Raw genomic sequence first — 17,317 nt, 5'->3', positions numbered from 1 at the left:
CATTAAAGTTCTCATCTGGGATTTGTTCTGAACTTCAGAAGACATTCGAACTCGAAATAGCAGTCGTAAATCGAGTTGTCTCAAATGCGATTCCTTAAAAAAACACAAGGATCAGAGGAATCGCATTTAAGAAAACTCTCCGTGTTTGAAGTGTTAATGAAGTTATGAGAAATAGTTGGTGATTGCGTTCAACTATACGGACTATGGCAAGCCGTTTGATCATTTAATCAATGAATTCTTGATATCCACAATTTGAATTCTTGATATCAAGAATTCATTGGTTAAAAGATAAAACGGCTTGTCATGCTTACTAAAAAAGCTTAGAATTGTATTTTTGATATCAAGAATTCGAATTTTGGATATCAAGAATTCATTGGTTAAATGATAAAATGGCTTGCCATAACAGACATCCTCTGATTTAAATAATTATAATAACTAGAGAGGGTAAAATTTTGGGGGAAATTGTAGGGTGTGCTTGCTTGCTTCAGTTGCAGGTGGGTCCGTTTTCCCTTCTAGTGATATTTTCAAGCATTTAGCCTACTCATATTGCATAATTCATTAAGAAACACCCTTTGAAACAAGGAACCCCCTTTGAAACAAGTTACTGTAACAACATTGTCACTAGCAGTATTTCAGATGGTATTGCGATTCAAATAGTACTGTCTGCTAACTGAAAATAAGCCCCCCAAAACGTAAATAAGTTTGATATTAATTTAGGGGGACATGGCTAATTCAAAAGCAGTTTGCGAGGGGCAAGCTAGCTGCCGTTGCTATCCACACTCCACTGATTGTTTGAAAGCGCAGGAAATTAGAACGTTTCTTTTGTAAGGGATAATGTATAGTAGACCCAACAGGGCGAACAGCACCCTGACGCAAAGCGGAGGGGTTTTGTTTCGCCCTGAATGGGCTTATTTCCCCGATAATGACCAGCGTTCTACACATTATCCCGCCAATTACACGGCTACTTGCCAACAAAAATAACTTAACACAGTGTGTCTTTTTACAATGTATTTGTTACCATTCGTATTTTTGACCAGCAGAGAAATAGTTCGCCAAAGACTTTGAACATTATTTAGGCTTCAAATCAACTGACGTCGCTAAGCAACAGAGTACGCTGGGGTTGAAAAGTTACCGGACTACTTGCGGAGTGCTACGAAAAACGTTAATCCGAGGCAAAAAGGCCACTTCCCTTGACAGCGGTCAAATATGCATAGCAACGGTCAAATAAGAGAAAATTGTTCACCGCAGAACGTTGGGAAGCCCCATTCAAGTGAATGGAGCATTCTCCAGCATTAAGACAGCAGTGTAATAAGACATAATAAAGTTTAGCCATAGCTGTGGCATTGAAGACAGTACTGTAGCCTACTACACTGCCAGTGGGCGAGCCGAGTCTGTGACTCTGAGCCTAACGTCAAAACAAGACGCGGTCTCACAAAAATTCCAAGTTTTACACAAATAACAAAAATATGCTGACCCGCTGGCTGTATTCGCAATCGCCATATCTTTAAAACACTGCTGTCCATTTGTATGTAGAATTGACCCTGGTACAAAATTAAGAAAATACTCACCAGACGTAGATCGACAACACTGTTGTTGACGAGTGTCAACACTCGTCGACAACACTGTTGTTGCTGCCGCAATTGTCAATGGAGGCTGCCGGGGCTCTAACGTAGCAAACAAATCAAAGTTTTTACAGCAACCTACATTAAAATTTCACCACCTGGTTGTTTTTACAATAGTCATATTGTCATAACATTTCCCTCTTTCTGTTTTTTCGTGTAAAATTTAACTATAAAATTAGCTACAAAAATACTACTATGACGCTTTCTAGCATGGCTGCCGCCTAAAAGACTAGGCGGTCTCAAGGGGGACCTGCACTCGCTCAAATTTCAAAGACTTTCACAACGTAAATCAAAAATCAGAGATTGCAGTTCCACTCGAAATCGCTTTCTCTACAAAGCCAAATGGTTGTGATTTTTGGGGGTGGTATTTTTCACTCGTAATCCAAGCTCCAATTTGCGAGCTAGAAAGTCTCTATCATGTTGTATCCATACATTATTGCTAACATGTGTTGACGTGGTGACGTAGCTATGACAGAGTTACCCTTCGTCGACTAAAGGCACTTTTTGCCACAAAAACGTTGTAACCTCCTAAACGTAAATCCCAATACAAGCAACTCAATCGAGCCCAAGACAAACATTTTGACACAAGCTTTGTCTATGTAATCCAAATATTGACTGAGTTTTAGGGGTGTGAAGAGAAACAATAATAATAATATATATGTGAAATAACAATGGTTTGTGCTCACCAAAGGCAAGCACACCCCAATTAACCTTGCTAAGTGTGCACACCATAGACATAATAAAGAGTAGACGCAGCATTGGCTGCTGGGCGCGAGAAATGGGGCCGCCATCTTGGAAAGGTAAAATTCCCAGTTGCGTAGCAGCAGAATAAACAAGATGCCGCAACACTGTGCAGCATATTCATGCTGTAATCAGCGAACCATCTTAAATAGAGCTCAGGGGATTACTTTTCACAAGTAATATTTACCATTACAGTACTATTTGTTGCCTTTTGTGAATAGAATCTTACCAACATTGAGAAATTTTGAGCAACAATCTTTGATATTACTGCACTGAAATTGTAGCTAGCAAGCTAGCGTAGCCCCCTATGTTTACTGCACCGGCCGGTGTATACCCGGCTATGAACTGAGACTTGATATGTCATATTCCATAACACTGACTTAGATGACACAACTGACACAAGAATACTATTGTAGAAATAAAATAGATATTACTGGTATTAAACATTACAGATTTAAACATTGGCCAGCAAATTTTACACAAGTGGTACCAACTGTAGGCATCAGGGCAGTCGGTATAGTAGGCTACTTGTACTTCTTCCACAATCGACCAAATTGGCCAAACAAGGCACGTACATTTAGCTTATAGTTAATATAATCTAGCTAGTTCATGTTGTTTTTCCAAATTTCACAGAAAGCTGCTAAAATCGAGGCTAAACAGTGCTACTACTGTCATAGCTGCCTATCAAAAACGGCCAAGCCGTTTTTTTTTTTCCTACCGGAGGAACCCTAAATATAGATGAGGGTTCCTCGGCAAAATATTATAAACATGTACACTTTAGAAGACCTAGACTTGGACAACAAGAGAGCAAAAAAACTTCATGTTTGGCCAAAAACAATAGGCTGAACCGGAATTGAACTCATGAGCATAAGGTTACAAGACAGTCTCTCTAGCCTCTTTGCTTCACACCAACTGTTGAGGTTGTATGAATAGAAAGGGCAGAGTATTACCTTTGGTCAGCTATGGGACAAAGGTTAAGAAACGGTTGACATTTCAAGGTGAAATTGCTTGAAATTGTGCATGGTATTTCAGAATGATATCATCCTGTCTAACTAAACAGATAATCAAACTTATGACAGGCCAAAAGACTATGGCTGGATTCCAACCTACTACCTTACACTTTACAGGTCACCATCTCAGCCCATTGAGCTATTCTCAGTGTAAGAAACGGTTGACATTTCAAGGTGAAATTGCATGAAATTGTGCACGGTATTTCAGAATGATATCATCCAGTTGAGCTAAACAGATAATAAAAATTATGACAGGCCAAAAGACTATGGCTGAATTCCAACGTACAACTTTATACTTTACAGGTCAACATCCCAGCCCATTGAGCTATTCTCAGTGTTGAATATTGTCATGTTCAGTTACTGTATAAAAAAGTAAGCTATTTCTCCTGTGGTAAGTATTGTTAAATTTAGCCAAAGTTTAAACTGCTTGTACATTTCCTATAAAAACGGGACAAAGGGATGACTCGGTTGCTGCTGCAAAAGAATAACTTAAAGTTTTTTTTAAAGGTAGTTTTTAAATACGTCAATTAGACCTTTGGTTCAAGAGAAGAGGAATTGTAAGGTTTTCCAAAATTATCACTGTACAGGAAAATCCATCATGGTGGACCTTATGGGTCCTTGAGGCTTTTTTGTTCCTCATGAAAAATGAGGCATGCACAACAAGTTTCAGACAAATTGGAGCAATAGGGTGGAAATGCCATCACTTTGAAAACTTTTGGACTTTTGAGCGTGGCCTGTGGCGCATATTTGGTGTGGGGGTACCCATTTGGATGTAGTATCAATCTGCCAAATTAGGAAATTTATGACCAGGGACTTTTTGAGATATTGGGGCGCAAGGAGAAAAATAATAAGAATAAGAATACCAACAATAACAATAGGTTCCCTCCTACCGGAGGAACCCTAATAATAATAAGAATAGTAAAACTAATGAAAACAATAGCTTTCCTCCTACCAGAGGAACCGTAATTACAAAAACAACATACAAAAACTGAAACAACTTTAAAGGTTGCAGTTCCTCTCATGCTGTCTAATGGTTTGCTCTCTGTGACTTTTGTTTTTATTTGCAAATTTTGGTCTATTGTTTGCACTTCTGATGTCATACAAGTGGGCGGGCTTTAGAGGGATCTGTCAAAAGTAGTTTTGAGTACAAGTATGTCGTCAAATTGAATGCAAAAAAACTGTCTGCCTAGGAAATAAAATTGCATTAGAAAAAAAAATAATTGTAGGCATAGATGTAAAATTGTTTCTTGAGATCAAAATATTTTTTAATATTTCATATTTTTATTGCCAATGTTTTTTGTAACTCGTGTTTATAATATCATTTTCTACGCGCATTTTTTGTGCATGTGATTTCATTTCCCGGGCAGACAATGGGCCTCATTCACCAATATCTTCCTAAGTTATTTCTTAAATTTGTTCTTAAGAAAGAAAAATCTACGTGTGATTCATGAAGCGTTCTTAAACAGCAGAATTGTTCGCAAGTGTGTTCTTAGAATGATGAGTCCCAATATTTCGTAAGTTGAAAGCTTGTGCCCCGTTGCTCCTATTTAGCATAGGTAAACGCCCCGTTAATTCCCATAAAAGGGCATGATATGGCAGGGCCGTGTGTACACTCAGAGAAATGTCAAAACGACGTGGTCAAGACGATGGAGGGCTCGACAAAAGACGGAAAAACGTAATAATAATTCTGAAGTGGAGGTACAGCTGCAAGAAGTTAAGAAAGCAGTAAATAAAACCGATGCATGGAATGCTATTACTCATGCAGTGAACGCCGTATCTGGAGAAGTGCGCAAAACTGATTAAGTGAAAAAATAAATGGTTTAACTTTAATCTGAATTCTTAAGCAAAAAAACATAGCCTAGAAATTAGTTGACTGTTACAAATGTTCATGAGGACTGCTCTTGGTAGCCTAAGCGTTCCTACCGGTAGCCTACTCATCGCTCTCTGCAAATGTATTGGTATGGTCAAGGAAGATGTGTTCCCTCCTCAGGGAACGCTCCGCAACATTTTGCAGCAGCAATAAATACGCCATTGTGTGGTGTAGTCCTAGGGTGCGGAAAAAGCCTACTTTGGGCCTATAAATACAGTTATAAGTCATGTATTTGATGGCAAAGTTCCCTGTTAACATAATTGATTTGAATTGAAGGCAAAGCAAGGCTAGTTTACAGTTTTTTGAATGACCAATCTCAGAGTAGCTTTATAGAATGTACGGTTACTGTATTAAAAAAAAGAAGACAGAAACACAATTGCTACAGTAAAGGCTTCATTTGCAACAGGCCAAGAAATATGCAATATAGCTTCCATTTACAGTATTGCCCTAGCTCTGGCCCTTCTCTGAGCGCCACTACACATTCTAACTCCTCTCCCTCTCCCTTGTCCCACTCCTCTCCCTTGTCCTGGTACTTGTCTTCCTCTCCCTTGTGCAGGCATTTTGTATTCTTACTTTCTTGTGTTGTTCTATATTATTCTTTTTCCACACCAGATCAGCCCAAAGAGGTCCTCTTTACTGTCTATATACCATATGGTCATGCAATTGAAAGAACCTCAACACCTGAGTGTTTCCTAGTTGGGAATCAGCTGTGATGTAAAGTATTTGCATTACTTCAGCGGTTTCTCAGTAGCAATGGAATAAAATACAGGGGATATATTTGTGTTTCAATTCACAATATAAACAGCTGTTCCCTTTGACTTGAGCCAATAATTTAGGTTTTGAACATGATGTTATCTGTTTTGCTGACAGTGTCAAAGCATTGGTAAATTGGGCAGTAAAAATCGATTGTTTTGGTCTTGGTTGAGCTTGTGTGTAAAAGTTCAAGCATTTAAAATGTGTATTTACTCTATGCATTTTGTGTCAAAGCAACAAGAAAAATTGTATAGCCTACACAAACGGATGTTGTGCTCACTGTGTTAAGAGTTTAGGAAACTTGTTAAAAGTATTGAATAAACTGTCAAAGCGATTGTAAAATACTGTATTTATATAGGCCTAGCACAATTCTGTGCTTTACAAATTAGCATAAGTGTAAATGTAGTGTGTATTTATTAAAACAAACAAATGTGTAAAATTTAGAAAATTATTAGTTGGAAAATTAAAAAGGAGAGAAATATTCAATTTTAAATTAGAATTGATGAAAAAGGTATAACTACTCATTTTGCGCAAACATGTCAGCTCTCAATTGTGTGTAAGAGTGCTCTTGGGTGTGTGTAAATTCTGTTCTTACCGAAGAACAAATCCCAAATAAGAAAACATTGGTGAATGCCAGAATCTTCGTGAAAACTGTAAGTGGGGTTTGAGAACAAATTAGTTCGTAAGAACATTTGGTGAATGAGGCCCAATACTTTTAGCATCAATTTGACTGCATATGTAAGTGCCAACAACCAATTAAGTCAAATGCTTTTATTGTGCGTGTGGATACCAAGGAAAAAGGACTGGCATGTTCTCAGGTAAAACAGTTCCGAAGCTTCTTCTGCTAGACAGCTAGTTAGATCCTAAGAGTTGGTGCTGATTTATCAGTGTCCTCCTTTCCACCACCTTTTCCAGACTGTCCAGTTTTCAGCCAATGATGGAGCCAGCCTTCTTAACAAGTTTGTTAAGTCGGTTGGTGTCTCCAGCTCCAATGCTGCTCCCCCAGCAGACCACAGCAAAGTACAGTGCACTGGCCACAACAGACTGGTAGAACATCTCCAACATCTTGCTGCACAAATTAAAGGATCAAAGTTTCGTCAAGAAAAAGACTCGACTCATTCCCTTCTTGTAGACAGCATGATGTTGGTCTTCCAGTTCAGTCTGTTGTTGATGGAGACACCCAGGTACTTGTACTCCTCAACCATCTCCACATCTTCTCCTAGAACTTTTAGCGGTTGTGGAGCCGTCGTCTTCCTCCTGAAGTCGACCACCATCTCTCTGGTCTTGACCACGTTCAGGAGCAGGTGGTTACTACCCGCCCACCCCACAAAGTTCTCCACTACCGCCCTGTACTCCTCCTCCCGTCCATCCCTTAAACACACAACCACTGCAGAGTCATCCGAAAACTTTTGCAGATGGCAGGACGCTGAGTTATACTGGAAGCCAGTGGTGTATAAGGTGAACAGGAAGGGAGACAGAACAGTTCCCTGTGGAGCTCCAGTACCATTGACCACCGTATCAGACAGCACAATCCCAAGTCAGACAAACTGTGGTCTGCCTGTGAGGTAGTAAAATAACTACAAACAAAAAACAACAAATGTAGGATGAAATTGCATCAAAAACAAACTCAAGAAATTTGGTGAAGCGGTCAATTCAAGAAAAAAAAAATATAGCTATATGATAACTTGTTTGTTATGTCCAAAAAAGAGAACCAATTTCAGGAGGGAGTCCAATAAAACTGGTGATATCAACTTTACTTGTAGGTCTTGTTGATACATAGTAACGTTTAAGTGAGAGCTAGCTTACTTCTTAGGTAGATCAAAATCAGATCAACAGCACCGATGTGAGTCTAGGCTAGCTACTTTATTTACAGCGGTAGCCTACGCAGAAATAGCCTTCATGTTTAGACTGCAGCACAGTAGCCTAACAGAGTGCTATAGGTGTGGGATGGGTTAATTTATCTCCATAAACTCAGCCATGTTGCAGTAAAGAATAAGTCAGAGGTACCTTAAGTTTTCTTCCTTACTTTGTTTGCTAAGGTCTTTCGTGCAACGCTTTAAAAAACTTTAAAGGAATCCTTAAGTATACAAGTATATTTAAGGAAACCTTAAGCAGAAGACTTAAGGGTCCTTTGTGAAACCGATTATATTTTAAGGAAACCTTGACTCAGACTTTAAGGAAAATCTTAACTTGAGGAGTTTTGTGTAACCGGCGCCTGGTCTTTTGTCAAGAAATGTTACATTACTTCTTACAGTTCAATACATTGCAATTGTTTGTTATGATTATGACATATCAGTGTGATAATAAATGAAAACATATTCAGAAAACATCCCATGACAATAGTCCTACATAAATAATAAAAAAGGAACATTCTTGTTAAATTAACACTTTTTAGCTCTGAATAAATTACTTGGACATGTGATACCAGTGGGATCCCCATCGACTTGCATCCCTCTAGCTGGAGATGAAGGTTCTTACTATTTGCTGTGGTGTGATGCAGTATGGATAGTCTGCAGCGTTGCCCTCATGTGGTATAATGAAGACAGAGAACAGTTTTTTGTTTTCAGCCGTTGGATAAAGTCTCCCTTTCATATCGACAGTCTCATCTTCATCACTTGTAATTATTTCCTCTCTCTGTAGGTCCCATAAAATATATGAATCAGTGATTGCATGTTAAACAAACACATGATCATGCATCTTACTGGTAATAAAACATTGTACATGTGTATTCCTTTTTATAGCACTTACAAACTGGCTGCTAAGAGATGAGCTTTTTCCATCAGAGCTGGGAGTGTGGCTCCAATTCCAAGTGGGTGGGGCAATGTAATCAGTCCTGTCCACCACTTCATTACCATCAGCATCCTTCAGAGGAAACGCATCCCCACAAGCCACCACCACGTCAAGCAGCTTCATGTCCCCCTGCATCAGATTGTAGCTCTCCCAGTCCATGCGGATATCTAACAAGCACACATACGTGAGAAATTAAAGAAACAACCTGAATAAATTAGTGGAGAAACATAACAAATGCAGATGATTCCATAGAGGTGATTCCAGAGGAATATTAGCTACATGATACAACTATGCAATTAACATCATGTCGTATGGAATGTATAGAAATGCTGAACAGGTCCAGTTGACCTTGATTTTGGATCTCGTTGACTTTGAAAGAGGGTTCATTATTGGGGCACGAATAGCAGGAGCTTCAAACACAAAATCTGCTCAACTGAGTAATGTTTCAACAGAAACAGTGACTAAAGTGCATTTATCAAAAAGACAGATGTAAATAGTATTGGGGGAACTGTCGGGGCCCTCTAGGCCCTCAGAGTGGGCCTAATATATATTTTTTTATATATTATATAAAATATATATTTTAAAAGTAATCTGTTCTAATTTTATGTTATCAATTCATAATTTGACAATCTAAAGACAATGTTTCTGAAATAAACCCTTCAATCCTACCTATCCCGTTTGTGTTGGAATGTGAAGAGTTAAATGAAAAAATCCCCTTTGGTCACCCTATCAGACTTTTGCTGCCTCCATTGTTGGGAGGAAAATGCGATGCAGCTCTGTGATTGGTGGTTCAGCTATGAAGTTACATGACAGTGAAATTGACCAGTGTTTCCCCTATGTTGATTTTGTCGTGGCGGCTCGCCACGGCTACATTTCTGCCGCCACGGTATCAGAAATAGGGCTGTACAAGATTTTAGGCCGTCTATCAGCAGTGATTGTTAGAGTGCATGTCGGAGAATAGCACGGACACGCGCGTCACAGCGCAGTTGAGATTGCGTGTGCGCGTCTTTGAGAACTGTAAGTCGTATAACTTATGTTTTCAGTTCATTAAAGCCTGTTATTGTATTAGTCTACAGTTATTTCAAATTTAAGTTAAATGGTGATTTTCGTTGTTTGTATTCTTCCTGTAGCATAATTGCATGCCTGTTGATTTGATGGCGATTGCTGCCCTTGCTCACGTTTGTATTTTAGGTGCATTATTATGCTGAAGTAGTTTTAATTAATAGTGGGTGTATTGTTATTATTTGCTAAAGAATGCTTAGCCTATCAAGATCAAATGAAGCCGACAGTGTACATGCTTTTGAGTACCTTGATCGATTGGCTAGGCTACTGATCATTTACAATAAGTTGTTACTTCAATTATTAATTGGCAGCATATTTAGAACATACTTTAAGTAGCCTAACTGTATTGCTTTACGGAAAATAGGACAAAAATATATGCAATATTACATTTGTTATTAGACTATTACATTAACCTACTCCAAAATATATGGTTAGAACTTTATTTCGGCCGAGGGGGAGGGGGGGGTGTCGGACAGACCTGCTAGGGCAGGGGTCTCAAACTCAACTTACCTGGGGGCGGCTGGAGGTAGTGCAGTATTTCACAAAAAAAGGGTTTCAAGTATAAAAAAAAAAAAGTACAACTGATCCAATCTTTAGTTCAATTACAGTTCAGAACATTAACGATTCTTCAGAACATCAACAGGTTCTTCCGAACATGAACTGTTCTTCAGAACATGGCTTCTCTTGCATACTCCTTGGTGCCAGAGACCTGGCAGCGCTTCCTCTCACACAGTTGTGCCACATTTGGCTTGAGGGAGGAAGCCGTTGAGACCCTCAGTATGGCTTGTAGATGCTCATTGGTAAGTTTGGACCTGTACTTTGACTTGTTAAAGTTCATGGTGGAGAAGAGCTTTTCTCACAGATATGTGCTCCCAAAAAGGCACATGGTCCGCTTGAACATCCTGGAAAGCTCAGGGAAGGTGGAGGGCAATTCTCTCAAAAATTGTCCAAGCTTGTCTGCTTTTCCACTCACCTCCCTGAACTTGGCTTTGAGTTCAGAATTGCACTGCAGGCCAATGAGCTCCATTTGAAGCACAGGAGAAGCATCTTGCACATTGAAGGAGAAGGGGTCCGCAAACATTTGAAAAGTGGCTCTGTGTGTCTTGAAGTCTGCAAACTTGTGATCAAATTCCTCCTGCAGCTTTACAATGGCATCAGCATACTTCTCACCACTGAATGGTGTACCCACATCCATGAGTGCCTTGCATGCTGGGAAATGGCAGAGGTTTGTCTGAGAGAGCTGGGCTTTCCATAGCACAAGTTTTGTGGAAAATGCTCTGATGTTGTCGTAGGCAGCACTGACAAGCTGCCCCTGGCCTTGTAATTTCTTGTTCAGTACATTCAGCTCCTGTGTGATATCAACAAGAAAAGCTAAGTCCATGAGCCATTTGGGATCACTTAGCACAGGAACAGCCATCCCATTCTTCTCCATGAAGGCTTTAACTTCTGCTCTCAACTCAAAAAACCTCTTCAAGACGTTTCCCCTGCTGAGCCAACGTACCTCAGTGAAGTAGAGCACATCCTCATATGCTGACTATATTTCCCCCAAAAAGGCGCGGATCTGCCGATGCTTTAAGCCCCCGGATCTGATATGGTTGATGCATTTCACAACAACAGACATCACATTGTCAAACGTCAGGCATTTGCTGCAAAGGGCCTGCTGATGGATAATGCAGTGCAGAGCAATGGGCTCCTCCACACCTTCCTCTTCCAGTTTTCTTTGAACAAGTGCCACCAGTCCATTTCTCCTCCCTGTCATTGATGGCGCTCCGTCGGTTGTTATTCCAGCAAACCTCTTCCATGGTAAACCGGCATCCACAATGGTATCACACAGCTGACGGAATATCTCCTGAGCGGTGGTCTGGCCATGCATTGGAATCACTGTGAGCAACTCCTCCATCACTTCAAAATTGTCGTCAACACCACGGACATACATTGCGAGCTGCGCAGTGTCAGTGACGTCTGTGCTCTCATCAAGAGCGACTGAATATGCACGGAAATGTTTGTCTTTCTCACGCAGTTGATCGTAAATGTTACCTGACAGGTCAGAAATGCGCTCTGCCACTGTGTTGGCTGAAAGGCTGATGTTGCTAAACTGACCCTACTTTTCCGGACAGACTACACTTGCAACCTGTAACATGCACTTTTTGATGAACTCACATTCTTTGAATGGCTTTCCCGCCTTAGCAATCATCTCACTCACCACGTAGCTAGCTTTGACTACCTCATCACTCTCTTTTCTTGCCTTCTTGAAAAAATCTTGTTGCTTTAGTAGACATTTTAAGATTGGCGACCCGGTCCTCTCTCTCATCTCCCTGGTATTTTGCATACTCCTCATGTCTAGTTGAGTAATGACGTCTGATGTTGTATTCCTTGTGTACTGCAACTTTTTCTGTGCATATAAGACACGTTGGGGTGCACCTGTGCTCAACAAAAAAATATTCTGTCTCCCACTTTCCCTGAAATTGTCTGTGCTCGTCGCCAACTTTTCTCTCCACGGCAGGTTTTGAGAAAGACATGACTGGAAACGAAATTGAATGAATACGCGAGGGCCACACTAACACTAAACTGTAATGTCAAGTAACGGGCCACAAAATATCATCTCGCGGGCCTCAATTGGCCCGCGGGCCGCGAGTTTGAGACCCCTGTGCTAGGGGAAACACTGTTGACCAATCATATCTTCCCTCTAAATGGGTGGGCTTTGTTATTCATAGTTTTCACGTGACATCACATTCCATGGCAGGGCAAAAAAGAGGGCAAAAAAGACCGCTGCTTTTGTGTTGCCAAAATGACAAACTGAACGTTCCCTCCGTCTCCGGGGGGGGGCAAACAATGCCAGCCGTCCAAATTTACACGTATTTGCAGCTAACACTTCGTCAAGCTCAAGTACAGTTAAGCACAATAATATAAAGTTATATTAATTAGGGTATTTTTTACCATTAAACACATCTTTATGTAATCGGTTTGACATAGTTTGTTGTGTATCGAGGAGACCAACTGCAGTGGTCGTAGTGAGTTAAAGTTAGCTAGTTAGCTAAATAGTTGGGTTGTTGTGTTAGACACAACTAAACTCAAAATGCATTTGGAATAATAAAAAAAAGAAATCCCTTTACAACAATATTCAACTGAATGTAAAACAAAGACTCACTGTGTTTACATGGATCTGAATTACTGGCTTATTTGGACTGAAGTAGAATGATCCGTTTCTTGTAAACACCTTTGTTCGAATAATTGCGGTCCGACTAAGATCCGATCGACATCTCGAGATAACTCGATCCGAATCGGTTGCAGGGCTCTCAAGTTTTGAAGAGAGGCAAGAGTGACAATCTTTCTCTCACTCTATCGGTAAGTTTCACCGATACACACTGGCTACATCTATGAACTACTTGTTGTGAGCAGGTGTTGTCAGTGAACAGGCTGTAAAACTGTTGGTTAAGAGACTCGTGAAAAACTGATGCTAATTATCTGGGAAAAAAATTTCAACAGCAGTCAAGTTGTCATTTTTTGTGTGAAACAAGTTGTAAATTTGTTGTAACATTAAAACAGGAGATCATGACTGTGCTCAAAGTGATGCTCGAGCTTCAGCGGTTTGCTTTGTAGGTGAACAAAACCTTCGGAAGACGTAGCAGAATCACGAAAAATTACAGGATATCCTTGTTTTCCCCATTGGTTGTTGCATTAAATCTTACCCAGATACAATGGTGCTATTTTTCGATTGGCTATTGTATAGACCCTTTCTTTTTTTTGATTGGCTGATAAGTGGCAGGCTCGACTAAGAACTCCAGGGGAGACGCGCTTGATTGCCGGTTCCATAGTGAGAGTGGGTCGGCCAGAGGAATTTTCGTTGGGTGCTGCGGCATATTATATATTATAAATATTTTTTTCTGCGTGAGAAATACAATGTGTGGCGGGAGGGCGTGACTAAAGACCGAAATGAGTGAGTTAATAAAAAAGCAAAGGGTCAGAATTTTGAGAATTATTAAGTTTATTCCGACTAGAATAAGCATACCTATAAACTGGGCCTTATTTGAACACAATTTTAACACAATAGGCAATACTACAGCAGCACTGAAAGTAAAAACCCAGTCATTACTTATAACTGAAAAATGTTTTGTTCATCTTCTAAAGAAGGTATGCATAAGGCACAACCTGAGAGCAATAACCAGCCGATCTGATACAAAGCCATAGCATTACATCAGGATCATCAGTTTAACAAGCACGTTATCAGTACAGTGACTGTGAAATACTTTCAGCAACATGCACAAACACCCCTTGAACAATATTGTTACTAGCAGCTATCTTGCTCCACACTGCTACGTTATTGTACTGTAGGCGACTTTAGATTGTCACCATCCTAGCTAGTCACTAGCTAGATACCTCGCCAGAGATGGAATAAAGAATAATAATAATCTTTGTAGGTTATTTGCTAGCTTGTAATATTACATACAGATCTTACCCAGTGGTGAAAGAACATGACTACAGTCTGCAAGGTTGTGCTGGTGGCATTAAATAAAGAGGTTGTGGGGTTCCTCATTCTTTGATTGAGACCTGTATGCTTTTGCTTCGATTATTGTTGTGTCCCCTTCATTGTTGGTCTTAATGTTTTGGAGATATCCTTCCACTGCATATTGCAGTCCATTTTGCCTTGATCTGGAGGATATCGCAAAGATATTACTCCAAAAAGAATCACTGACAGACAGTGTTGTGCATGAACAAGATCAAAAAACGTAGCAACAGTAACTAAGGGCGCGGGGCTTTTGCAAACAGTCATAGCGCGCTTGGACCACTGATTCGCCAAACCTGCTTGCAGTCTGTGTTCTACCACAGTCCTCAACGTTTGGTCTCATCACTCTCATGATAACATTTTTTTCTAAACATGATTCGATTTTTTAACGAGTAACGAAGATTTCAGGGGAAATGTATCGGAGTAAAAGTATCAGTTTTCTTTGCAAAATGTAGCGAAGTAATAGTAAACAGAAATATAAGTAGTAAAGTACAGATATCCAAAAAAACGACTTCAGTACAGTAACAAAGTATTTCTACTTTGTTACAATTCAACACTGCTTATGTTGACATCTACTCACTCGTTATTTTAGCGGTGAAGCAGACCCCAGTTAACATTTCTGCAGTAAAAATGTACAAATGCAATTTGATAAGATAATGACGTACTGACAGATCGTTGGCATAGCAACAAAGCCCTTGCCCAAGGCTTAGCCTGGGGCAGAGGTGGCTAACTTTCCTACCGCAAATGAATGCAACAGACAAGCTTAATTAGACTAGTCTAATCTGACAATTTAAGGCCAAGACTAGTCTTTAACTAAGTTTATGCAACTGGCCCCAGGTCTATTGCTCAGGACCCAGGGATGTCAAGTGTTGTGTGCAACATTGTCTGTTTGAGCAGTTTGTAAGAATTTAAACAAGCAGGTGTTGGCCATATTGAATGTTCTTTCCAGTCACAAAGAAAGTTTTCTGACCAATAGTCTATTATTTTACTGTTTCACCTTGAGACAATACATTTTTTGGTCCTTGATTATCTGCCGTATATTACACACACGTTTGGAAAAAAGCATCTTCTAAAATATTAACATGTAAAATGTAATATAATGGTGTCTGAGAATAACGTCCAACAAACAAATGACCTAATACAAACCATTCTATACACCTTACCAAAGGTGATTGAGCATTTGTTGTTGTTATAATTTAAAGGCATTGAGGGAGAATAATGCACATATATTCGCCTAACATTCTTTGTAAAATATTGATTTTATTTATTCCCTTAATTTATTTTTTGATTTTTGTTTGTATAACGTGCCCTGTTTCGTATGATGTAGTATTCATTCATGCTACAGTATGTGTGTGCTTTGTGATATGTTGGCACTTAACATTCTCCAGGAGAGTACTCGATCGTCTAATTTCAGAGAGGTTAAAGAATACTCTTTGCAGTTCTCCTACGTCTATTAACCTAAATGGGTGATCTGGTTTTTTGCTTCTCTGGAAAATTAGTGTTAAACATAAGTGTTTCTTACATACTAATATTACTACGCTGTTAATAAGCGTATATAAGCATATTAATACTCTGTTCTTATTGGTCCAGAAGACGTTCTCAAAAGTTTACAAATCCGTTTGTATTCACCTTATTCCGGAAATCAAGATGGGCACGGCCATCCACGTATTCTCATTTCCGGTATAGATACATTCCACTTCATAACTGTACTAAAAGAGAATGTCTTAAACAGGCTCTCGTAATAATTTAAGGCTAATAGAGATGCCAAGGGTCAACTGTGCAGTTTGTGGCTGCCATAACAGCTGGAGAAAACGGAATCAGACCCTGTATTACGGACTCAGACCCTCTATCTCCACCTAGGTTAGAATAGGTTATAGGGTTGTAATAGGTTTTATGTGTATTTAGGGTTAGTATAGTGTATTATTTATTGCTTTCTGTATATTTAGGAAGTTTTACTTATTTAAGTTTGGCATAGATGTATTTGATGTTCTGTGTACTTATTTGTTATGTTATGCCAGGTGTTTGTGTGTCTTGTCTTAAGAATTTCAGTGCCCAGTCTGACCTTGTGTTGTTCCGTGTACCTGACAATAAAGACTTGAACTATCATCATTGTTTTGACCGTGGAAAGTAGTGATGGGAATTTCGGTTCATTTTACTGATTTGGTTCTTTGAATCTCGTTCAGTAAAATGGACTAATCTTTTTTCGAGTTATTCGTTCATTTCAACGGGGGGGGGGGGGGGGCTATACGTCTACTGCAAACACGTATCATATTCTCATGTAGGTTAATGCATGACATGTGCACCAGTAGATACTATTTCAAAATAAATTCCTGCATTAAAATAATGTCAGTGACAGTTTGTATGATTTCATGACAGTTTGTATGATTTGGTCATTTATTATCACACTAGCATTTAATTATCACGGCAAACAATTACACTGCACTAAACTGTAAGTGTAAATGTAAAGTGAAAATAACAAAACTAGTCAGTATGATGACTTGAGCGAATATCATTCACGTCCTACTAAAACAGCAGCCACGCGAAAGGGAATGAGAAAACTACTAAAAAATAAAATGCAAGCATGGACGGATTAAGAAACCACGGGCCCCTGGGCCTGGATGTGTCAAGGCTCCACCACCCCCCCCCCCCCCCCCCCTCACCGCAAAAAAAAAAAACATTTCTCTCGGCAAAACATTTTCTTTTTTGTCAGGAATAATATTGATATTGTTGTTTAAAAATGCAAAAACAAAATAAACAACGTTTATATTCAAAAAATATTTGATAGTTGTAACCATACACCAGAGTGTACATTTGTAGCCCACACAACCCTCTCTCTTTCTTGAAAAATGAACATCATAGGCTTAACAATATTATTTCTTAAATCGTTTGTTTTGCACTTGCTTTTTGGATTTCTCCCTAAAAAGTTGAAGGGCTCATATTGCATGGAGTACTCAGCCCCTCTAAA

The 17,317-nt window shown here is 39.5% G+C and overlaps 1 protein-coding gene across 8 annotated transcripts in view; it reads right to left on the bottom strand.

Moving 5' to 3' along the window:
- Positions 1 to 17,317, bottom strand: part of dlec1 (DLEC1 cilia and flagella associated protein) — a 138,827-nt gene that overhangs the window by 7,860 nt on the left and 113,650 nt on the right. For all 8 annotated transcript variants that reach the window (XM_084702956.1, XM_084702958.1, XM_084702961.1 and 5 more), the window contains 2 exons: positions 8,745 to 8,953; positions 8,475 to 8,630 (listed from right to left, as the gene is read on the bottom strand). In XM_084702956.1, coding sequence (XP_084559082.1) covers positions 8,475 to 8,630; positions 8,745 to 8,953 — 365 coding nt within the window. The remainder of the gene's footprint in view (positions 1 to 8,474; positions 8,631 to 8,744; positions 8,954 to 17,317) is intronic.

The sequence above is a fragment of the Hypomesus nipponensis genome, chromosome 8, assembly GCF_054491055.1.
Source record: "Hypomesus nipponensis isolate SF chromosome 8, ASM5449105v1, whole genome shotgun sequence".
NCBI classification, from domain to species: Eukaryota; Metazoa; Chordata; class Actinopteri; order Osmeriformes; family Osmeridae; genus Hypomesus; species Hypomesus nipponensis.
This window is presented reverse-complemented; position numbering and strand designations above follow the sequence as displayed.